Below are 25,027 nucleotides of genomic sequence, written 5' to 3'. Positions count from 1 at the left end.
TGAGTGAACAACATATGTAAATTGTAACTTTTGCTAGACTTTAATCTTCTAGTTGATGTATCGATTTCTTTATGAACATGTTTAGATCTGGTTATATGTTAATCTACATGTTCTAGACTTGAATTTGAGGGATTGGAATTGATTGAAAGGATCAAAGTTGCTGACAAAAGAACAGAGCAGACTTTCTGCCCAGGATGCGCCCGCGCGGCATAAAACTACCGCCCGCGCGCAGCCTGGTGCTCAGCCTACTGTTTTGGGAAAAAACAGGGGCGCCCGCGCGACAGTTTTTGACCGCCCGCGCGCACCCTTTTTTTTTTAAAAAAAAATAAAAAATATCCTTATTCGTTTCTTATTATATGAATGATGCTTATTCATTAATTGTCCCTTAAGATTTGATATTAGCAACCCGAGGCCCGACACCTTCTTTCTGTCAAACGAGCCGAACTCGAGGCTAATACTATTCGCTCGGCTTCGGCTCATTTACATTTGTTGAACTTAAAACATTTATTTATTGTAAAATATTGCATTGGTAATATGTGCAAATTTGATTTGCCCATCAAAATTTAAATCCCAATTTCCCGGCATACGTTCGCACAATGGAAAACGAGTCGCTTCAGCGTCGATCCAAAGGTAAAGGAAAAACAAACATTAGCTTCAATCTTCATACACATGCCAATCAACAAGCCCAAAAGAATTAGGGTTTTTTTTCATGATATCTTCATCGATTGGATAAGTCGGTAAATTTTTGTCAGAAGTTTCAACCTCCCATTTTCATTTTCTAGGGTTTTGCTATGATTATGCATTCTTAGTTCAAGAAATTTGTCACAGAATGCGAGCCTTTCCCCTTGGAAGGCATGGAATCAGTGGTGGCTACAGTGAGCGGATACCATGGCTCTGAGAGATTCAATCTTATTAAACTGATTGCTTCGACCGGTGCTAGCTACGTTGGTAATATGAGTCAATCTATCACGCATTTGGTAGGATATGAATCCATTGTGGGTATATTATGCAATTCGTGTAGTCAATGACTGATGTGTGGTTGAGTTGGATTTTTTTATTATTCTTTTTATGGCAATTGAGTGCTTGTGCATCTCAGGTGTGCTGGAAATTTGAAGGAAGAAAATACGAGCTTGCCAAGAAGTTTAAGACTGTGATAGTTAGTCATCGCTGGATTGAAGAATGTGTAAAGCAAGGACGTCGAGTTTCGGAGACTCCATATACCTTTCAGAGGTATGGTCTGTTCTGATGATTGGAGATTATGTTGGTTTTATTATGTTCTTGATTTGCGGACCCTGTTGTTTTGAATGATTGTTGCATTGCTTCTTTCACTTAATGTTTCTTCAACTAATATTCATTTAATTTGAAGTAGAATATATTTAATCTGATTCGTGTTTCTCGTGAAAAACTGTGAACTATGCACTTTTTCTGGGTGTTTATGCGAGTTGTTGTATATCTAAGTACGTGCACAAATTAGTTGAAGGGCGATAAGAATGGACCAATTGGTTAAGGAACACGTTTTGTGCTGTATTGAGGTAGCTGACACATGTATAAATAAGCTCCTTGATCAGCTAATGTATCACAGATTTTTTTGATGAATATTGTTCATGCTTTCGTTTTCTATTGAGTTTTAAATTTATTAATCTAAAATGCTAATAAGCAAGCTATTGAAGTTAAACATTATAGAAAACAAGGATGCCGATGATTATGCATCACTACAAATACAATGACTACACATTTGTAGATATATCATCACAATATAATGTCGGCATTTTGAAATTTCGACTACTTTTCTCATTATATTACTGGCTCTGAAAACTTGTTGCTCCTGCAGGATTTGGTTTATTAGAAATCTAGGAAGTATTTTTATATTATGTCCTGTAACAGTTTTTTCTTTAGCTTCCTACTTGCCTGGCATTTAATTGAATAATCATAATGAATATTAGTGAGATTGTTTTGTGCCCTGATATGAGCAACATATGGTATGAGCTGCATCTAATTGTTGTTAGGAGTTTTATTAAGGACGATTTTTTCTGTATAGCATTTTTTCAATCCTAACATGAACAACATATGGATGACTTTTTATAGTGGGCATGAAGTAGGAACATTGTGTTCCAACATCTCATTAAGGATTAACCAAGCTCGCCTTCAATCAAAAGTAAGAAAGACCTCGAAAGAACTTTTGCTTGATATTGAAGACGAAGAGGCTACCATTGATCAATGGCCTGGCTTAATCTTTTCGAATGAGGTTCGCAATCTGATGTTTATTTTTCACATTTCTTTTCTCTTTTTTTTAAAAAAAAATCAAGGTTTCATTTTTGTCTTATTTGTAAAACTGAATTAATATACCCATTACTGATATGAGCTTACAGAATACATGCTTTATTCATTGTGTATCACTTTGCTAAATTTCCTGCACGATATATTAGATTTTGAAGAACCAATTTATGTTGGTTTAGTTGACTATATTCAGAAATAGTAGATTATTACACTTTAAAGGAAACCAAATGATCACCTGAAGCGTTAAAGGTAGCTCTTCATTTCTTGTCCTATTGGTGCATGCACAAATTTGGGGTAACATGACAATCTTTTCTTCAGCAACTCACCAATTCTCTCATGGATGACTTCTATTTGCTACACGTTTGGCTGCACTTTTATGGTAGTTTTGAGTTCTGTCAATATTCTTGCTGTTTCATATTGTTTATTGTAGTGATTAATGACCAGATTCTATCACCTCTTGAGTCAAGAAGACAACACGCAAGGACTTTATCATCAAAGCTCCAGTTTGTTTGCCGGCAGTTTGTTGTCTGGACTCTTGCACACTGCACAGATTAAATTTGACCAATGTTGTAAAAGGCGGGAAGCGTCGGCGGGGTGGTCAGTGACCGCTTACCGCCTATCGCATCGGCCGCCTAGGCGGTTGAAGTTTTTAGCCATTTTTGTAGGTATTTATATATAATCATGTAACTACAAATAGTCTTAATATTTTACGTAATATATGTAATTAAATAATGTTTATGCATCAAGAAACTTCATACAAAGTGCAAATAAATATATAAATACAAACTAACAAGATAATCAAGGCGGTGGCTGATGGCGACGGCGGCTGGAGGCAGGTGGTGGCTAATGGTGGAGGGCACTTGAAACAAAAAAGTAAATACAAAAGAGAGTGAGATGTGTTTTATTATATGTAGGGTTTTTAAAATCGATTGATTTTGGCTGGTTTTTAAAATTATTTGACTCGGACAGTTGATTGGGATTTTAAATCATTGACTGCCTCAGCCGCGTCGACCGCCTGCTCGCTTGCTTTCGCCGCCTCGCCCGCCGGATAGCCTCGAACCGCTTATAGTGACCGCCTTAGACAAAGGCGGGGCGGTCGAGGGCCGCCTAACGCCATTTAGAACACTGAGTTTGACAGAAATTGCAGGAGATAATCAACACACAAGTTTTACGTGGTTCAATCTTGAATTAGATCTACATCCACGGGAGGTTTCACTATATAGGATTTTGAATACAACGAGATATGAGAAAATATAAAGTTCTCTCAAGAATTCACTCTTGACTTTTCTATATGTAAGTTTACAAAATCACTCTTGAACTCTTCTAAGAAACACTCTTCGTTTTTCTTTCAATGCTTCAGGGGAATTTCTTCTTTTTAGAAATGAATAAAAATCTTCTATCTTCCTCCACAATCTTCTTGAAAGATTATTCATTGGCTCCTTCTGATAAGCATTTGATCTTATTTCAACCATTGCAACTGTCAACCCATAGAGATGATAATTTTACGCTGTGTTTGACCCAAGCATATCAACCAACCTTGCATTAGTTTTACTATCTCAAGCCATCTTGCATTGATCAATCCTGGATTAGATGACTCATAATCCACATATCTCCATATTGTCATCAAGCCGCTCCTCACAGAACAACCTCCATTTGCCCAGCAACCATTCAAGGCTGCTCTGCACTGTTAACATTTACCAGTTCGAGGCAGTGTTGAAACTTGTAATTTGAGGCCTCGTTAGTATACATATCAGATTTCTTACAAAGTGAAGTCTCACGTCTATATGTTTAGGCCTCTCATGAATACTTGATGCTTTGAGAGGTGTATGGCGCTTTGGTTATCACAGTGGACTACCACTGTCTCCTGTCCAAAACCAAGTTCTTCCATGTAATCTTTCATCCATATGGCCTCCTTAAATGCTTTTCTAATGGCCATGTATTCTGCCTCAGCAGAGGATAATGCTACTACAGGCTGTAGGAAAGCTTTCCAGCTTACGCCAGTGCCATAGATGGTGAAGATAAATCCAGTTAAGGAATTTCGAGTGTCTTGAATTCCTGCAAAATCAAAATCCACAAAATCATAACTATATCTCCTTTGTCTGAAGTTCTTCCAAACTTTAAACCAACACTTGAGGTCCTTTGAGCTATCTAAACATCCACTTCGCAGCATCCCAGTGAACCTTCCCTGCATTTGCCATGAATCTACTCATTAGGCTCACGGCATATGCAAGATCAGGCCTTGTGCATACCATTAGATACATTAGCTACCAACAGCACTTGGGTAAGACACCTTGTTCATGTAGCTTTGTTCTTGTTTTGTTTAGGACATTGGTTGATGGATTGTTTAAAATGTTTAGAACTTGAGCCATTGGTCCTACCACTGGTTTAGAGTCTGCCATAACACATATCTGATAAGCACCTTTGAAAGATACCCCCTTCTTGACAGAAATAACTCTCGTTTGTTTCTATCTCTCTTTACCTCTATACCTAGGATCTTCTTAGCAGCTCCTAAGTCCTTCATTTTGACACCTCGTTGAGCTCAGATTAGGTTCTGGATTTTCTTCAGATGATGGCAAACTATTAGCTTGTCACCCACATATAAAAGGAGATACATGAATTTTCAAGGTGAGAGTTGCTTGTGATGTGCAACCATAATTGTTTTTTCAAAGTTGTGATTTATCATAAACTCATCAAACAGTTTGCACCGTAGCCTTGGTGCCTGACTGCCTGTTTAAGGCCATATATTGACTTCTTTAGGCACAAAAGTCCCTCATCTAAACCATCTTCAAACTTAGGTGGTTGTTGCAGAAAGATCTCCTCTTCGAGACCCCCATGTAAAAAGGTTGTCTTAGCATCTAGTTGTTTTGTTCCAATTCAAGATCCTCTTTTGCAACTATTGCTAATACAACTCTTATAGATCATTGTTTAGCAACAGGCTTCATGAAAGTTGATCCTTTCAATTTGAGAAACCTTTAGCTACTAACCTAGTTTCGTATCTAGGCTTTTTCACTCCAGGTATACTTTCTTTTAAAAATCCATTTGCAACCAATTACCTTCTTATTTCTTGGTTTGGGACCAGCTTCCAGGTCAGATTTTTAACAAGCGAGTCAATTTCATTCTTCATAGCATCCAACCATTTATCCCTTTCTTGTGAGTTTACAGCTTTTTCTGGGTTTGATGGTTCTTCATTTTCAATTAGTGAAGCTACTGTAAAAGCATAAGCTACCAAATCTGCAAGCTTAAATCTGTGTGGGGGTTTGATACTTCTTCTGTTTTTTTCACTTGCAAGTTTGTACCCTTGGAGATCAAAGGTGTCCTGTGGTTCTGATTCTTGTTGATCATCATTTAAAGAGTCGTTTGGTTTATCTTGAGCTTTGTTTGAAAGAAGCTCCACCTCAGTTTGAGCATCTTGTACTGTCACTTGGTTATCCATTGTTCCATCTTGTAGGTTTGCTTCTTTAAAAAGAAAGGAATATTCTTTAAATACAACATCTCTACTAATCATTGTCTTGTGATTATCAAGCTGCACCACAGCTTAAATCCTTTTACTCCTTCTGGATAACCCAAAAAAATGCATTTGACAGCTCTTGAATCCAACTTGCGTTGTTTGAGGTGGGCATATGCAGCACATCCAAATATCTTAAGGTTATCTCAAGGGTAACCCAAAAAAATGCATTTGACAGCTCTTAAATCCTGTTTGTCCTCTCTGCAAGACCATTTTGTCGAGGAATCCCTACAACTGTATACTGCCAACCAATTCCTTTACTCTTGCAGAATTCATCAAACTCCTTAGAACAGAATTCTAAGCCATTGCCAATCTGGAGTTTCTTGAGTTTGACTCAGTTTGATTTTCAAGCAGTAGAGGCCAAGTTTTGAACTTTTTGAGTGCTTTACCTCTATGCTTCATGATGAATATCCACACACATTTAGTGTACTCATCGATACTTATCACAAAGAACCTACCCTTACCTTTTGAACGCACTCTTGAAGGCCCCCAAACATCTGAATGAGTATAATCCAAAGGGGCTCTTGAAACATGCATTCTAGAATTGAACTTGATCTTTGTCGATTTTCCCTTCACACAACCCTCACAATAATCTAAGGTGTAACAGGAGTTTATCCGAGTAACCCTTATGTAATTCAGAGAGTCAGTCCCCTTTCACTAACGTGAGCAAGTCTTAGATGTCACGTGAGAGTATTATTCGAATCGCTCGTAGTCGCCGCTGCTGATCCAACCAATGTGCTTCCATCTAATGCATAGAGGTCGTCGTGTCTTTTTCCTTTCATGACTGTTAGAGAGCTTTTGTAGACACTTAACTCTCAGCCTTGAATGTATATCTTTTTTGATCAAGGATTCCTAGAGACATCAAATTTCTTCTTAATTCAGAGACATAACGAACTTCTTGAATGTTCTTGCTGGGGTTAATTGCATTAATAGATAGATTTTCTCCCACTTCTCTAGATTCTTTGTCTATTTGTGAATGCGTTTCTTTTTCTTTCAATGCTTTTTGTATGGTGTTAAATGACAGTGATTCACTTGCATATTTCATAGTGTCCACAAATATAGAGTGTAACTTGGGGAGGGAATTCAATATGATGATTGCTTTATCCTCATCTTCTATCTCGAGATTAATGTTCTCAAGATCAAGAATTAGTGTTGAACTCATCAAGATTCTCGGTTATTGATTTACCCATTGTTATGTTGCAATCGAACAGCTTACCCTTCAGATAAATTCTGTACTCAACACCGTTTCCCGAATTTCCTCCTTTTCTGCTGACAGAGGATCGGGGAGTTCCTCCTCCCCTTCAAACGCTTTGGTGACCTGCTACTGGACAAGGATTAACATCCTTCTATGCCACAGACTGAAATCTCCCTTTTCATCACATCACCCTAATTCGATCTTGGTGCTCCTCTTTGCAATAGAATTCTCTTGTAACCTGTGTCTGATGCCACTGACAGTGATTAATGACCAGGTTCTATCACCTCATGAGTCAAGAAGACAACACGCAAAGACTTTGTGGAAGCAATTTGTTGTCTTCACAGTTTAAATTTGACAGAAATTGCAGGAAAGAATCAAAACACAAGTTTTACGTGGTTCGATCTTGAAATAGACCTACATCCATGGGAGATTTCACTATAAAGAGTTTGAATACAATTAGATATGAGAAAATACAAAGCTCACTCGAGAATTCACTCTATGTGCAAGTTTACAAAATCACTCTTGAACTCTTCTGAGAATCACTTTTCGTTTTTCTCTCTATGCTTCGGGGATTTTCTTCTTTTTAGAAATGAATGAAATTCTTCTATCTTCCTTCACACACTCTTATTGACAGCTTCTATATTGGTTCCTTCTGATAAGCATTTGAGCTTATCACAACCGTTGCAATTGTCAACCGATAGAGATGATAATTTTACCGTGTTTGACGCAAGCATATCAACCAACCTTGCATTAGTTTCCTTCTCAAACCATCTTGCGTTGACCAATCCTGGATTAGATGACACTTAATCCACATTTATGATTCCTCTATATCTTATAAGTTATAACTGCATACTGCCTTATTAGCATTATTTTTTATGCTGATTTAATAATAATCTTTACCCATGCTGATGCAGCGCAACCATGGTTCTATCAGACCAAGTGGGAACCAGAAACCAACTGAAAAAATCACAAGAAAGGACAATCCTGGAAGCAGCACATGTCAACTTGAGGCTGTCAATTCAGAGCCCAAGGCTATAGAGGTATTGAAGCATGCATACAGTTTCTGGGTTAATTGGTTAATTACAAGGGCAGCCGAAGGCTGTACTCCTGTCTAAATTAACTTGTCCTGCTACACCCAGTGATAAGGTTATGCATTATCTTTAGGAAAAATAATAGCTTCTTCCTTTTTCATCATACCTCTAGGTCATGGAAGTCAAATTATTATAGACTGCTCAGCTAATGCCAGGCCTATTTTTCTTGTAGTGGCAATCAAGTTACTCGATGTTGTTTCACCAATGATTTTTTGCTTGTTATGATCAAAGTTCATATTTTCCTCATGAGTATGCCACCTGACTAAGGATACAAATGAGCCGAGCTGAGTTGAAAAGTATTTGACTCGAGCTCAGCTCTTTTTAATACACATAAAGGCTCGAACTCAGTTCGAGCTTTTGTCATGAGGCTCAAGCTCAGCTCGTTTAATATCAAAAAGCTCGAGTTCTACTCATTAATAGTTTGTTTATTTTACTTAACAAACCTGACTTGAGTTCGTCTCGTTAAGAGCTCGTTTTTGGGCTCGTTAAGTGAGCTCATTTTCGAGCTCGTCAAGCATACAACTGAGCTCGAGTTCTTGTTAAGAGAGCTCAGCTCATCAAACATATAACTGAGTTGGAGTTTGAGTTTTATTCCAACTCGTTAAAGATAGAATTGAGTTCAAGCATACGATAGAATGAATATGTATAAATTAATTCTAAACTCAAATAAAAAAGAGGAATTCTTTTATAGATAGTCAAAACAACTAACTTAACAACTAAAACAAACATAAATTCAGTACCTCATTAAATATACAAAAATACTACATTCAATTTCCAAATACCAAATAAATAAACCACCATAAAATCCATTACTAAAATATCTCGAAACACAACCATGAGCGAGCTTGCGAGTCACCTAAACGAGCCAAGCTCGAGCTCGTGAGCCTATTAAAAAACATGTTCTCGAGCTTACTGGCCGAATATCTTTAAGCTCAAGCTCGGCTCGATAACATTGTCGAACTTGAAATCAAGCTCGGGCTTGGCTCAATAAGCTTAACGAACGAACTTGAACGAATTTTTTACCGAGTCGAGCTCTAAATAGCTCACAAACAGTTCGGTTTGTTTACATCCCTACACCTGATCAGTTATTTAAATTTGTTCATACTATTTTAATGGTCTATTTCATAAATAGAATGAGCAACCAAGCGCTTCTGAGCCTATATATTTCTGATTACAGAAAAAACGGAACTCCGGTCCATCAAAACGACATTGCAGAGGTAGGAGACTAGTTAAAAAGCAATTCACCACGGTGGATTTGGCATCAACGTCAAAGCTCGAGCGAGAGTGTCAGGTGGTGAAAGTGCTTCACAAAGACAACTTCAGAGAAATTAAGTCTTATGGTTCAAAGGTTGAGATGCACCAAAATGCTTCTAGCAGGCACACATCTGACATAACATGCCCTGGGAGTTGGTGGATTAATAATGATTCTATAGATGTAGAAGAGATTGAGGTTGCGAATATTGCCAATGAGAATGATTATGTTCGTGATGCCCCATCTTTGCTCAAACCACCAGAAGAAAGTCGTGAAGTAGCTCTAGATGATCATGTTGACAATCATTGTGGTATGATGCAGTCAATGCCAACAGAGTTGTCGTGTGTCATATGTTGGACTGATTTCAGTCCCACCCGAGGGGTGCTGCCATGCGGTCATCGTTTTTGTTTCTCATGCATACAGAACTGGGCAGATCAACTGGTGAGCACGTGCTGTTCCATGATAATTACTATCTAGTGTGTATATGTTTGATTTGAATCCTTCTTGACACTGACTGTTATTATTCTTTGCAGGCTTCCCAAAAGAAGCCCTCCACATGTCCTCTGTGCAAGGCTGGCTTCATATGCATCACCAAAGTTGAAGACGCCCTTTTTTCCGACCAGAAAATATTTTCGCAGACGATCCTGAACGACAACTCAAAGAATGATATATACATCCTTCCCGATGAGTCAGATCATCTCCATCACAATGTATGTGTTTTGCTATTCTCCATCCACATTATCGTTATTGGTCTATCTGGGCTCATCAAAGTATTTTGTTATTCTTTGATGTTGTGTAGCCAGCAGTACATGTATGTTTTCGATGTTCCAGTAGAGAGCCTGTGGACCTTCTTGTTCGCTGTCATTACTGCCAAATTCGATGTGTTCATTCTTACTGCCTCGATCCTCCTTTGTTTCCGTGGATATGTTTCCAATGCAAGGATCTCCAAATGCTCTATCTTCATAACCGATAGCTCACCTTCGACTGTCTATAATGTTACGCATGCTCCGCTCTATTTGATCATTCGCATCCCGTTTTGCACAAGGACGAGTATGTTTTACGGATAAATCAATAACTGTAATCAAATTCCAAAGATTTAACTATTGATTTTCGTTTTATCCATTTGTTTGAAGATTATGACTACATTTTACTAGAGCACTGTGACAATGAGCGCAGTTGCATTTGAGGGCAATCATCCAACACAATCGTCTGCATTTTATCGGCGGTTTGTACATGTAGCTAAACAACAAGCATTTCTATAAAAAAAATATCAAACATTTAGTATATATATCAATAATTATTTATTCATGTAGATGAAATATTAAATAAATTAAATATTGGGAAATAGAATAAAAGATAATATTAAAAAAAAATAGAAAATCATTATCAAGAACAATATTCATATGATTATTACCACGTATTTTAAACAACAGCTTGGTTACATAATGTGAGGAGGAGGAGAAAAAGAAGGGCAGGACATATTGACGACTCAAAGATGGTCCTCCGATCCAAATTAATTCTCAACTCAATTGATAAATATAATTTGTTCCAGCCATGTTTTCAAGCAACATTCCTCAAAAAACCAAATCCTTAATCCCAGGATTCAAATCCAAGCTTCTACCAAAGCGCCTCCAATTCCAGGCGCTTTACAACGAAGCCATCGGATCAATCCCACGCATATCATCATGCTAAGCTACAGCAGGATTTTTCTTGTATTCTGTAACCTCCTAATCCTGCTATCTTCATTGGTTCAAATCAATGTCGCCAAATCCATCCACCATGAATCCCACACGAAACCATGCCTGATTGAAAATGCAGGGGCAATCACATTCAATGCAATATTCCTTTTTATCACATCCATCATCGGGATCATCGGGACGTGCTGTAAAGCCAAGTCTCTGCAGGCAATTTATCTATGGATTATGTTAATTCTGACGATTTCTTCATTTGTTTACGTGGTGTTTATTTCGGTTCTATTGCCGAGGGTACCGGCAGACAAGATATGGGAGAGGTCACAGGATGGGTATTGGTTGAACGAGTTTCAGCCCGGTTTGCAGAAGGCTTTGATAAATGGAAAAGATTGGTTCACGGTTCGGAATTGTTATGTGGAGTTTCGGGTTTGTGATGTGTGGAGAAACCAATCCGCCATCCAGGGTCGAAACTATGCTGAGGTACTGGTTCTTGTTTCAATTCGCTAGCTAGCTAAAATCTTATAAATTGTCTATCCATATATATATAAATATTATGTCTCATGCATGCATGCCCATTGATTATTATATATATGTTTTGAAATATTGTTCATATATATATACTGCTGCAGCTTGGGTGCTGTCATCCTCCAGCTCGTTGCAAACTGGTGCAGAAAAACGGAACGTCGTGGGAGACGTCCCCCAAGTCCGGGATGGATCCAAATGATAGAGAATGTATTAGTTGGACGATGAGTAATAATGCAGGCCATTGCTATGACTGCGACTCGTGCAAGGCTGGGTACCTATCAAAATACCAAGAGAGTTGGCAACAAGGCACCTTCTTCCACATATTTCGTTTACTCTTCCTAACATTGGTGTCTGCCCTTACCTTGTATGCTTACAATGATGACAATATTGCCAGACTCGAACGTTACACTTGACCATCAATCCCAGTCGATCGATCTGCAGACCTTTATTTCATTTTGATGTATTCATTCCGATATTAAATTAACATTTTCCATCTGCATGTGAATATATATGTTCTCCTAAAGAAGAATTAAGATGTATCTTAATCTAATCTTTCTTATATATATATATATATATATATATCTTTATCACTTTAATTATGAGCTTCTTTTTCTATTAATGCATGATTCAATCGTGTTATCAAAATTTTGATAAATAATGTAGATGCAAATCATTATATTGTAACATGACTTCAAGGGAATTTTTTTTTTTTTTTTTTTTTTGGTTCTGTATGTTAGTCATTTTACGATTTCGGTCATCTACATTTTTAAATATTATTTTTAACTCCGCTATTTTTTTAATTTTTTTTGGGCAATTTTAATTTTTTTTCGACGTTACTCTAATGTGACATTAATGCAATACTGATGTGGAGCTGATGCATGTGATGCAACGTAAACATTTTCGAAGAAAATTGCCAAAAATTAGAAAGTAAAGTTTGAAACATAAATGACTAAAATCAAAAAATAACAAAATTACTTGATCGAAATTGCAATTTTTCCTTAACTTTATTGAAAACCTACTACTAGTTGAATATAATTTTGGGTAACAGTTTGAAATAGTTTTAGATTGGATGTGCTAATACATAAAATAACTCGGAAATAGTTATTACCACCCATCAAAATTTAGATACACATAATAAATGTATACACGTCCAGCCGACACAAAATAACATGTATCGGGCAATGATGATATATATATATTATTGGTGGTTGTATTTATTATTACGAAACAAAGATGAAATTTTGGTTGCAATGATTAAAGGTGATGAGCTCCCCTCACATGAAATGAGGAAAAGAACACCAAAAATCGCCCCTTTTGTAGCCCTAATCATACTCTTCACAATCCCATTGTACTACCCTTCCATCATAGATTCTTCCAAGAAATTATCCGATCCAAATAGTACAGTACTCAAATCTTCCAAGGAAGGAAGAGAAGAAACGGAATGCTACTTATTTTCCGGCGAGTGGGTTCCGAATCCGGAGAGCCCGTACTACACAAACGAGACGTGTTACGCGATTCAGGAGCATCAGAATTGCATGAGATCTGGGCGGCCCGATGTAGGGTTCCTGAAATGGAGGTGGAAGCCCGATGACTGCGAGCTTCCGATATTTGACGCAGACCGGTTCCTGGAGGTGGTAAGGGGGAAATCGCTGGCTTTTGTGGGCGATTCAGTGGCAAGAAATCATATGCAATCCTTGATTTGTCTCTTGGCTTCCAAGGTAACAAATAAGTCATTAATTAAACCAAACTTTCATTTAAATATTATTATTCTTCTTGGATTCGAATAAAATAATTTCAGTTAAATGTATTAATAAATGTGATCTGCCCTTGATTATGATGATTCAATTAATATAATGGGAATTTAGATCAAATAAAGTGGACTTGCTTAAGATTGGAGGTTGAAAATTGAAATAGCTGTCTTGAGTTGGATAACATTGGTTTGACAAATATGTGGTCAATCTTTGTTTTCATTGCTTGACCCACGCCAAATAAATTAATATTTTTGTGCGTAGGAAATTGCGACGCTTTTCTTCCCTTTCATCCGCATGCGGAATATATATAGGTATAAAATAATACAATCAAAACTCTTCTTATGATATCAAATAAAATTAATTAGTAATTTCGTCAAAAAAAATAAAAATTAATTAGTAATTTTATAATATAAAAAGATATTGTTATTATGATGTAACAGAAAGACATATCTAATAATAATTATTAGAATTAGAAGCCAACGCATTGTTACGTGCTTGCGATCATCATATTTTTCAAAAAAATAATCTCTTTGCTATAAAATTTAAATTTCAATAATTAATAAAAAAACTAGTACATTAGAATATATTCATACACGGGAAATTATGTGAGATTATATGTAAATAAATTGTGCAAGAGGGTTTTAAATCTGAGTTTTGATATGCTGTACACACATCGTGTTCATCTCCCTGCCCACCATTGAGGTGACGTACAATTATTGGATGTACAATTCATCACATCCAATAGTTGAGTGACACCTCAACGATGGGCACGGAATTGAACACAGTAGTGAGTGGACAACATACAAAACTCTAGCATATATAACATGGGTAGATGGATAGATACACGGGATATTAAGTGAGATTATATCAAATTTTTTTTACATCAGTACAAGACTTTTCCTTCTTCATATATCATAGATGCAAAATGTGTGTTGTCACATATGAAAAATGAAGTTATCCACATATATATGAGAGATTCACAGGAGAAAAAAAATGATAAATGTACAGATTTTTAGTGACCTAAAATGATCTCTAGATGGTGTGTGTGTGAATTGTAATAAGATGCCCATTTATCTCTCTTACAGGCTGGATATCCGGTGGACGCATCAAGTGATCAAGCCCAAGACAAACGCTACCAATACCCCTCCTACGACTTCAACATCTCCATGTTTTGGTCGCCCTTTTTGGTGAAGACAGCTGAAACTATCCTAGAAAAGCCTCCTTTCACCGTGCACCTCGACCAGTTCCACCCCAACTGGACAACTCAAATCGTGTCTTTCGATTATGTCATCATCTCAGCCGGCCACTGGTTCACCCGCCCCTCATATCTCTACCTCAACAACCGCCTCATTGGTTGTGTTTACTGCGCAGAACCCAACATCACCCACCTCCTTCCACCATTCAGCTGCCGTTGGGCGTTCCGGACTGCGTTCCGAGCCATCAACAGCGCCGTTGGATTCAACGGCGTGGCGTTTGTGAGAACGTTCGCGCCCTCGCATTTTGAGGGTGGCGCATGGGACAATGGCGGGAAATGCGCGCGGACGAGTCCATTTAATAGGAACGAGACTGTGCTGGAGGGTTCTGGTTTGGAAATGTATTCGGCGCAGGTAGAGGAGATGAGGATTGCACAGAAAGCAGAGTGGAAAAACGGAGGGAAATTGAAGGCGCTGGATGTGACGAAGATCATGTTAATGAGGCCGGACGGGCATCCTAATAAATATTCGCATTTGGCGGGGATAGTTCAGTCATTAGCCAATGATTGTGTGCATTGGTGTTTGCCTGGTCCTATTGATTCTTGGAACGATATTTTGCAGGAATTGTTGAGGAGAGAAGCGGGAAAGAAGATTACATGATTTTTTTTAAAAAAAAATCATTATTTGGGATAGTGTAATTGTGCAAATTTATTTCATTTTATCAGGGAAATTGGGACAATTTCTAAATATATTCCTGTATCTTTTTCATTTTTTTGTATTATATCCCTTTCACCTTTCATGTTCCAAATATATCACTGATTAATTAAATAGTTTTTTGAATTTGTCCTTAAAACTAAATAATGTTCATTCTACCTTTTATTTTCCTATTTAAAATTTAAAGGCTTAATCCCATCATGCTTCCGTCAGTAAATTAGAGCAGAATATCTTTTTGACTACACTGTTGCCGGGTTATGTCCATCGAGTTTTACAGGTTGTTCCTCACAACCAAACCACGCGATCGACACCGATGGTTCCTGACACAAACTCCTTCAGCAGCAGCTAGCACAACCCTATTTCGTTTCCTATCTTATGACGTATAGTAAAAGCTTAATTTTTAAATAAAATAATATAATAGAGAAGAGCTTCGGAAGTTTATTCAGAAAATATATTATTACATAAATCAACCTCCTTTGAAGAGGAGGAGATAACTTGTTTAGCTACTCATAGTAGCCTTGTTCTTGAAATACATAAAAGTAAAAACTTAATACAATAGAAAGAGAAATATTACAATGTTTTATTTGTAAGAAAACTGAAGGAAATGATCGATGTCTTCAGCTTCCTTAAAATCCTGTATTTATAGCCGAAGTTCCACTCGTTTCACCGAAAAACTTCAGGGAATCTTACAGCTGTCTTGAATTCTTTATACCATTATTGATGACATCTTTTGCTAGTGGGATTCTCATGCCCGATGACATCTTTTACTAGTGGAGGAGTCACATGCTTGACTTTTTCTTTTGGATTTATTCTCCTCACATGCCTTCTTTATTGTTGTCGGGGCATCTTTTGCTTTTGCAGTGGGCCCCTGGGAAAACGCGGTTTTGATGGTCCCTGTCCACCTTTGCTTGTCTCGAAAAAATCTTTTCGATCCGTTCGGGGTTTGAAGGTTTTTCCGAATTCTGGCTCCTTCTGGTTTGGACATTTTGGGCAGATATTCTCTGACCATCTTCCGATATGAGCCATGTTACAAAATTTTCGGCGAGTTTCTTTACTCCTCGGCAGCTTGTTGTTCCACAAAAAGTTCCTCTTCTTTTCGAAGAGTTCTTCCGCAAAAGCCGTAGTTTTTCCTGTCATTGTGTTTAACAGGAATTATCCGTTCACAGAATTTTGATAAAATTTGAACGGAAACTTGACCTTATCCATCTCGGTGAGACAAACCCAAATACCCCATGTCCTTCTGGTTGAAATTTCATTTTCTCCAAAAGTGGACACCAATGATATTTCTTCAGATATAGGATCCTTGATAAATATTTGATTATTCATGTCAGGTCTCCTTAGCTTGATGAAATGAAAGGGCTCGTGTGATCCTTTCTCTGTTGGTTCTGGAGCTGCACTAAAGAAGTATAACTCGAGCACATCTCCTCTGGACAAATGATCATTATTTGCCCATGTTTCTTGGACTGCTTCCTGAATCCATTTTGGTAGTTGTGATATTTCCTGGAAGCCTGGTGAAGTTGTATAAACTGAGGCTAGAGCCCCAAATTCATATCATAGCTTTACATCCTTAGGATTGACATTGTTTTTTAGCCAAACCCTTGGATATATTCCTGCAACATTGATAAGTGCAGTTTGTATGCATTAGTTTGTGATATTTTTATATATATTTTTGTGTGCATTCATATTATTTTTATGTGTTTTTATGTGTTTTAGTTCCTGTGTGTGTATTTCACTTCCCCGGTTAATTTTGTAGGAAATTAGATTTTTGAAGAGCGAATAACAGAGCAGCCTTGATAGAAAAATCAAATTTAATTTTTGAGAGATTCAAATCCGATCTCCACCGTTCAGAATAAATTTCAAGATGTTTTGAAGCTGCTGTTCCAATTTCAGGTCAATCCGACGGCTAGATCTTAAAATATGAATTTTTCAAAATCATCGCACGGAGCAGTTGGAATGTTGCGCTGATGGTGAGTGTTGTAGCGCGTTAGCTCTTGATTTTGGCGTAGAAAGAGTGCTAACGCGCTTAAAACAAGGTGATTGGCGCATGAGAGAGTGCTAACGCGCAAGAGAAGATGGGAATAGCTAAAACTAGCGCTAACAAGGAGGAATGAAGCGCGATAGCGCGTAGAGTTGTGCTGAAGAGAAGAGATCAAGCGCGATAGCGCTGAGGAGAAAGCTATCGCGCATGTTCAGAAAATAAATAACGCGCGCGAGCGATCTCGCGCGCGCGCAGAAGAAAATTCCAGAGATTTGTGAGAAGAACGCGCGCGGGCGAGCTTCTACTGCGCGCGCGAGAGAGGAAGTCTGAGTCACTGTTTTATATAACTGCGCGCGCGCGAGGACTCCAATGCGCACGCGCGCGTGTCGACGGGCCAGAAAATTCCAAAAATTATATTTCAACTAGGAAATTAATTTTTAAGGCTTTCCAAACACTATAAATAGGAGTTTTTATTATTTTTACAAGGGTTCCAGAATTTTAGAGGAGATTTCGAGAGGCGGCTACGGCACAGGCTTGGGAGATTTTTCTCTTCTCTTTTATTTTATTTTATTTGTCAATTCATGATTAAAACTTGGTTTTGAATTATGAATTGTGAGTAGTTTTTCTTTTTTCGATCAAGGCCACGTGATTGGGCCAGACAATTTATGTAGAAAACTCGTTTGTTTATTTGAGATTTTTAGACTTGCTTTGATTTTATTAATTATCGAATTTATATTTGTCTTACAAATTTCTTGGCCAGTTATTTGTTTGCTTGTTAATCGATTCCAAGTCGACAGAAGAGGTCTCGATTTTGATCACTTCGATAATCAACATAGTGTAAAACTGACTAGAAATAGAATTCGATTTCATTATGCGGTTTAGGTTTTTACTGAATTTTCACAGCAATTTATGCATTCAAATTTGATTAGAATTACAAAAGATTAGTTCATCAATATTTGAATATGTTTGATTGTTCTAGAAATAGTCCTTCGAACAAATTAGAAAAATTTCCGTAAATTAAGATTAAGTCTGATATCTTAGATCGATTGCTTGTTGCATGAATTGTCTGGTACCTACGTGTGTCCTTGATCAAACTTTTTCCAAATTTTAAGTAATCCAAAGTTTTCTGCTGCGTTTTTATTTAATTTAATTTTATTTGCAATTTTATTCATTAGTTTAAAATCTGAAATCATCCTTTTTCATTAGTCTAGATTAAGTAGAAATAAATAGATTTTGGTAATCATTTTTATACAGTCCCTGTGGGTTCGACACTTGGACCTTTGTCCACTATATTATTACTTGACCTGGTACTCTTGCCAGTTGAATTTATTCACACCGATTAAACAGGGGAGTGTTATTTTTGTTTTCATTGTGTTTTTGTTTGTCTTGCATTCTGTTTATTGTTCTGAAGTATTGAGGGCAATGCTTTGGATAAGTATGGGGGGGTAGACTAGTTTATCGCATTTGTGTGTTTGTTTTGCATCCGTTGTGTTTCGTATTTGTTTGCATATAGTGTGTTTTTGTTATTGTTTGCATTGCATGGGTCGGATGAGTCATAATAGCCAATGATGATGAAGTTTATTTGAAAAAATTGATTTTTGAAATTTTTTTTTCCTTTTTTTTTTCCACATAATTCCACTTTTCACATTCAAATTCCGGAGGATATATCATTCAAACATGCAATTTACTCCTGTCAAGGTGGGAATTAGTGTTTAAGCTCGTAATTGGTAGTGAAAGCGGGTCATGAAAAAAAATGACGAATGGGGGTTTATCACACGTTTTCACGCATGCCATTCGATTTCATTAAAGCTCAAATAAGGTACTAGGGATAGAATGTATTAATGGGTAGCTTGAAAGGCTCAAACGATTCAAAGAAAAATTGCCTAAATCATCCCTAATCACAGTTTTGCCCGTATTGCGCCTCGAAGAGTGTTCGAACTAGTTCTAGACAAGTTTCAATTCACCATCAACTTATACAAATTCAATCAGTGCATAGACTCAAAAATCATCAACAAGGAATGATGATCTTCACAAATACCAGGAAATGTACCTCAAGTACTCATATAAGTGTAGGCTCAAAAAGGGGCACTAGAGATAATTAATTGAAAGAAAAATTAGGCCCAAAAAAATTCCAACAACGCCTCAATCATCTATATGTTTGCATTTTTCAAACTCAGATTCTAGCACAAGTGACAGAGTCTATCAAAGATCATTTGTCTAATTGGTTTCACCAGTTCAAATTGGTCAGACATGTATCCAAAAGTTGCATCATTGGCCAAGCTATCCAATTCTTTCTTGACTACAAAATGAAATGCTATGTTTACGAATTAGATGAAACTAACGACAGAATGAATGCAAACAGAATGCCACAAAACACGAAACTAAATAACTAAACACCCCGAAACTTAAATAAAGCATTGTCCACAATGCTTCAGAGATACACAAACACAAAAATAACTAAGAGACAACGAACATATGCAATGCAAAACAGAAAGCACAATGCAAAAGGGACTCCCCTGGTCTACTGTTGTGCAAAAGCATCAGGATTCTCCTCGTATTCTGGAGGAGGCTGTGGAACATAAGTGTCCTGTGGGGCTGGCGGAGCATACTGGGAAGGGACGGAATACTGGAACGGGAATGGAGGTGGATATTGCGGTGCCGCACGAAAACCCGATGTATCAAGTCCCAATTGTGTCGCCATGCTGCGCATAATGTCTTCCACATTATGTAAATGAGTGGAAGAAGCCTGAAAATAACCCATGGCATAGTGATCAAAAGCCGAGCTCTCAATAGCCATGTCCTGCGCGGTACGACAAGGAGGAGTGAGCTGAGGCGGTTTTTGACTGCTAGAAGAACTCCCGACATGCGGCTGACTGCCATAGAATTCCAAATTTCGCTTTGCTTGCTTTGAAGTAGCAAGCTTCTCATCGACGGTTTTGAATGCCGGGAGCCACTCCTCATCGGGACTAATCGGAACGCCCGCCTGGCGACATAAGGCTGTGATGGTGTGGGGGAAGTAGAGGCCCACCATCGGATTCCGCATCGAATACTGAATGGAATCGTGGACAATAGTGCCCACATCAACCGGCCACCTCTTCGTAATAGCATAAAAAAGAATAGCCCTATCGACTTGCACGTCAACGGTGTGTAGCACGGGTAAAAGGCGTCGGGCAATTAATGCATACCACAACGCCGGCTCAATTTTTAGAAAACGCTCCGGGAAATGAGTGACCCGGAGGGGGCGTGCCAACGAACACTCGCATGACACATCTCTCTCAACATCAAAGGATAATCTGGGTTCGCCTTAAAACTTCTAAATTGACTATCATCCACTACGTGGGTATCAAACAACCTATTCAATGATTCGGCATCAAACGATACAAGTCTCCCCCTAACAACAGCTTTCGAATCCTCGCGGGCAGGGGCATTCGCATAAAATTCCCGAACCACCGGAATAATGGCTGGTTCGGGTTCTTTGCAAAACAGGGTCCATTTCCTCTTGATAATCCCCAAGGCAACAAATTCATTACAATCCATAGTTATACCCCGCTCAGCAATAGGATTTCGATTTAGTCGAGCATGTTCGTACCTTTCTTGGGCTTCCAAAGAGACGAACTTGTTGGATAATTGAGCGGAGGATGAGGAGCTAGGGACGATAGGGCCGGATGAACGGAATCTTTTGGCAGGCATGGTGGTGGTCGGCCGGAGCAGAGGCGGCGGGCGGCGGTGATGTAAAGAGGAGTGCACAAATGAATGATTCCCTTAGAAATTTCCTGGCCTAAACTTGAGCGCGATAATAAACTCCACAAATCTGCAATGTAAGATCAATAATGTCAAGAATCAATGGAGAAATTTGAGAGGAAAGATTTGGGGATTTAGGGTTTATTGGAGAGAAGAAGAAGAATAGAAGGAGAAGAAAGTGGGAGAGAAAAGAAGAGGCCCCGATTTGTTTTCATCTGCGCCTCTCGCGCGCGCGCGAGTCTTCAATATTAGTCTCTGTCCGCTTGACTTGCGCGCGCGCGAGAAAGAGGCACGCGCGCGCGCGCGCTATTCCTTTAGAGTTCTCTGGAGCGCGAGACAGGGGCTCGCGCGTGGGCAGTACAAAATTGCAGAATCTCTATGCCTCGCAAGAATAATAACACAACTTAAAAATACCAAAACAAAAATAAATAAATAAATAGAATGATTTTTCGTATCCTAGCCAGTTATAGCTAAGTCAGCGGGTAATTATTGGGGCTAATGCAATACCGGGTGCAAAATCCGGAGGTGTGTAATTCATTATCTCAAGGGAGGTGGGTATGTCTAGAGATCGTTGGAATGAATGGACACTTGAAAAGTGAAACTTGCACTGATTTGTCATAGGTCGCTAAGCAGATTTGAGACGAATTCGGTCTAAGTTGCATGAAACTGGAATGACATTTCACACACACACGTTTACGTTAAACCGAAGGTGTATTATGAAAAGTTGAGAGCATGTCTGTGTTTTTTATTTTGTGATTGAACTTCTTGGAGGCTTTGCACATTTATGAATCATCCTTACTTATGTTTTTGTTTGCATTTTGTTTTTGCATGTCTTGCTCGAGGGCGAGCAAGAGTAAAGTATGGGGGTGTTGATAAGTGCAGTTTGTATGCATTAGTTTGTGATATTTTTATATATATTTTTGTGTGCATTCATATTATTTTTATGTGTTTTAGTTCCTGTGTGTGTATTTCACTTCCCCGGTTAATTTTGTAGGAAATTAGATTTTTGAAGAGCGAATAACAGAGCAGCTTTGATAGAAAAATCAAATTTAATTTTGATAGATTCAAATCCGATCTCCACCGTTCAGAATAAAGTTCAAGATGTTTTGAAGCTGCTGTTCAAATTTCAGGTCAATCCGACGGCTAGATCTTAAAATATGAATTTTTCAAAATCATCGCTCGGAGCAGTTGGAATGTTGCGCTGATGGTGAGTGTTGTAGCGCGTTAGCTCTTGATTTTGGCGTAGAAAGAGTGCTAACGCGCTTAAAACAAGGTGATTGGCGCATGAGGGAGTGCTAACGCGCAAGAGAAGATGAGAATAGCTAAAACTAGCGCTAACAAGGAGGAATGAAGCGCGATAGCGCGTAGAGTTGTGCTGAAGAGAAGAGATCAAGCGCGATAGCGCTGAGGAGAAAGCTATCGCGCATGTTCAGAAAATAAATAACGCGCGCGGGCGAGCTTCTACTGCGCGCGCGCGAGAGAGGAAGTCTGAGTCACTGTTTTATATAACTGCGCGCGCGCGAGGACTCCAAGGCGCACGCGCGCGTGTCGACGGGCCAGAAAATTCCAAAAATTATATTTCAACTAGGAAATTAATTTTTAAGGCTTTCCAAACACTATAAATAGGAGTTTTTATTATTTTACAAGGGTTCCAGAATTTTAGAGGAGATTTCGAGAGGCGGCTACGGCACAGGCTTGGGAGATTTTTTTCTTCTCTTTTATTTTATTTTATTTGTCAATTCATGATTAAAACTTGGTTTTGAATTATGAATTGTGAGTAGTTTTTCTTTTTTCGATCAAGGCCACGTGATTGGGCCAGACAATTTATGTAGAAAACTCGTTTGTTTATTTGAGATTTTTAGACTTGATTTGATTTTATTAATTATCGAATTTATATTTGTCTTACAAATTTCTTAGCCAGTTATTTGTTTGCTTGTTAATCGATTCCAAGTCGACAGAAGAGGTCTCGATTTTGATCACTTCGATAATCAACATAGTGTAAAACTGACTAGAAATAGAATTCGATTTCATTATGCGGTTTAGGTTTTTACTGAATTTTCACAGCAATTTATGCATTCAAATTTGATTAGAATTACAAAAGATTAGTTAATCAATATTTGAATAGGTTTGATTGTTCTAGAAATAGTCCTTCGAACAAATTAGAAAAATTTCCGTAAATTAAGATTAAGTCTGATATCTTAGATCGATTGCTTGTTGCATGAATTGTCTGGTACCTACGTGTGTCCTTGATCGAACTTTTCCCAAATTTTAAGTAATACAAAGTTTTCTGCTGCGTTTTTATTTAATTTAATTTTATTTGCAATTTTATTCATTAGTTTAATATCTGAAATCATCCTTTTTCATTAGTCTAGATTAAGTAGAAATAAATAGATTTTGGTAATCATTTTTATACAGTCCCTGTGGGTTCGACACTTGGACCTTTGTCCACTATATTATTACTTGACCTGGTACTCTTGCCAGTTGAATTTATTCACACCGATTAACGCGGTCAAGTTTTTGGCGCCGTTGCCGGGGACTGTTTTTGATATCAAAATTTTTATTTCACTTGAGATTAGACATTACTTACTTTCTTAAAATTCTGACCTTAATTTCTTGGTGATCTTCAGGTACCTTCTGTTGTGTATGCATAAAACTCGATCAAAGACATTACTACCACTTGATTTGGAGATCGAGCGCACACTTAGCAGGATCCGAAAAGCTAAGAAATCTTTCAATCTTGAACTAGAGTCAGAATCTGAATCTGAAGTAGAGATGGCAGACAACCGTACTGTATGGGATATTATCCGTCCGCCAACTGAAGGTTATGGATCTAGCATAGTTCGCCCCGCTGTTGAGGCGAACAATTTCGAGCTGAAGCCCTCTACTATTCAGCTTATTCAATTGCAAGCTAGATTCGGGGGTTCATCTGTAGAAGACCCTTACGCTCATCTGGAGCGTTTTCTGTCGATTTGCGACACGTTCAAGGTGAATGGGGTATCATCTGATGGAGTGCGACTGCGGTTATTCCCATTCTCTCTACAAGGAGAAGCTGCTGAATGGCTAGATGATCTGCCTGCTGGCTCTATTACTACATGGGATCAACTTGTTCAGATCTTTCTGAATAAATATTTTCCGCCCACAAAGATGGCAAAACTGTTCTCTGATATCATATCATTCAGGCAGAAGGAAGCTGAATCGTTAAATGCTGCTTGGACTCGATTCAAAAAGATGTTGAGGATATGTCCTCAACATAATCTCACTCAAAGCCAGCAGACTCAGACTTTTTACAATGGGGCTGATCAATCTGTTTGCTCCATGTTAGATGCTGCTGCCAACGGAAGCCTATTCAGAAAGACACCGGCAGAGGCATGGGAAATTATAGGAAATATGGCTGAGAGCAACATTGGATGGCCAGATGCTAAAAAAGAGAGGAAAGCTGGAGTTCTTGAAGTCGATGAACTAACATCACTTAATGCCAAGATCGATGCACTTACCCATCAGATGGCAGTTATGCAGAACATCTTCAGCCAATCAAGTGCAAGTCCAACAGCCTGACGAACAACAAGTATTTGAAGTTGATGCAGCGAACTTTATGGGAAATCAAGGGAGACAGCAGTACAATCCATACAGCAACACTTACAATCCTGGCTGGAAAAACCATCCAAACTTCACTTGGAAAGCTGCAGATCCTACAGCTAACACATCGAAGCCAGTAGAGAAGAAGCCCTCTTTTGAAGAAATTATGATGAAATATGTAGCTGGTACTGAGACCCGTCTACAGAATCAAGAGGCAATGTTACAGAAATTAGAGACACGGATGAGTCAGATAGCTACACAGCTATCAACTAGGCCAGCAGGATCGTTGCCTAGCAATACTGAGAGGAATCCAAAGGATGTCAATGCTATTCTGGCGGTAACTAGATCGCAAGCAGATACTGATGCAAAGAATACTGAGGATGAAGAAGCAAGTGACCTAGTCAAGGAAAAAGAGCTGGATGAAGCACCAAAGCAGGCAGACTCCACGCCTATAGGCAAGAAAGGTAAGTCATCTCACTCATCTATTATTGAGAAGATTGACTTGAGTAAACTTTCCTTCCCCCAGAGAGCAAAGCAA

General features: G+C 38.3%; 2 protein-coding genes across 4 annotated transcripts; both read left to right on the top strand.

The window, feature by feature from the left end:
• The first annotated feature begins 562 nt into the window (after positions 1-562).
• LOC140891646 (uncharacterized) lies at positions 563-10,511 on the top strand. Of its 3 annotated transcripts, none has more exons than XM_073300243.1 (8): positions 563-630; positions 783-977; positions 1,097-1,230; positions 2,086-2,245; positions 7,892-8,017; positions 9,246-9,761; positions 9,854-10,030; positions 10,120-10,511. In XM_073300243.1, exons 2-8 carry the CDS (start codon positions 855-857, stop codon positions 10,291-10,293), a joined length of 1,410 nt encoding a protein of 469 aa, XP_073156344.1. In that variant the 5' UTR covers positions 563-630; positions 783-854; the 3' UTR covers positions 10,294-10,511. The 3 variants fall into 3 exon arrangements, with proteins under 3 accessions (XP_073156344.1, XP_073156342.1, XP_073156343.1); XM_073300241.1 differs by having other exon boundaries at positions 569-630; positions 829-977; XM_073300242.1 differs by having other exon boundaries at positions 608-737; positions 829-977.
• Positions 10,512-12,745: 2,234 nt separating this feature from the next.
• Positions 12,746-15,166, top strand: LOC140891317 (protein trichome birefringence-like 19). Its single transcript, XM_073299756.1, has 2 exons — positions 12,746-13,254; positions 14,373-15,166. The coding sequence occupies exons 1-2, from the start codon at positions 12,787-12,789 to the stop codon at positions 15,138-15,140; spliced, it is 1,236 nt and encodes a 411-aa protein (XP_073155857.1). The 5' UTR covers positions 12,746-12,786; the 3' UTR covers positions 15,141-15,166.
• Positions 15,167-25,027: the final 9,861 nt, after the last annotated feature.

This window comes from Henckelia pumila, chromosome 3, assembly GCF_033568475.1.
Source record: "Henckelia pumila isolate YLH828 chromosome 3, ASM3356847v2, whole genome shotgun sequence".
Lineage (NCBI taxonomy): Eukaryota > Viridiplantae > Streptophyta > Magnoliopsida > Lamiales > Gesneriaceae > Henckelia > Henckelia pumila.
The sequence above is the reverse complement of the archived record's forward strand: the minus strand, read 5'-3'. Positions and strand labels throughout refer to the sequence as shown.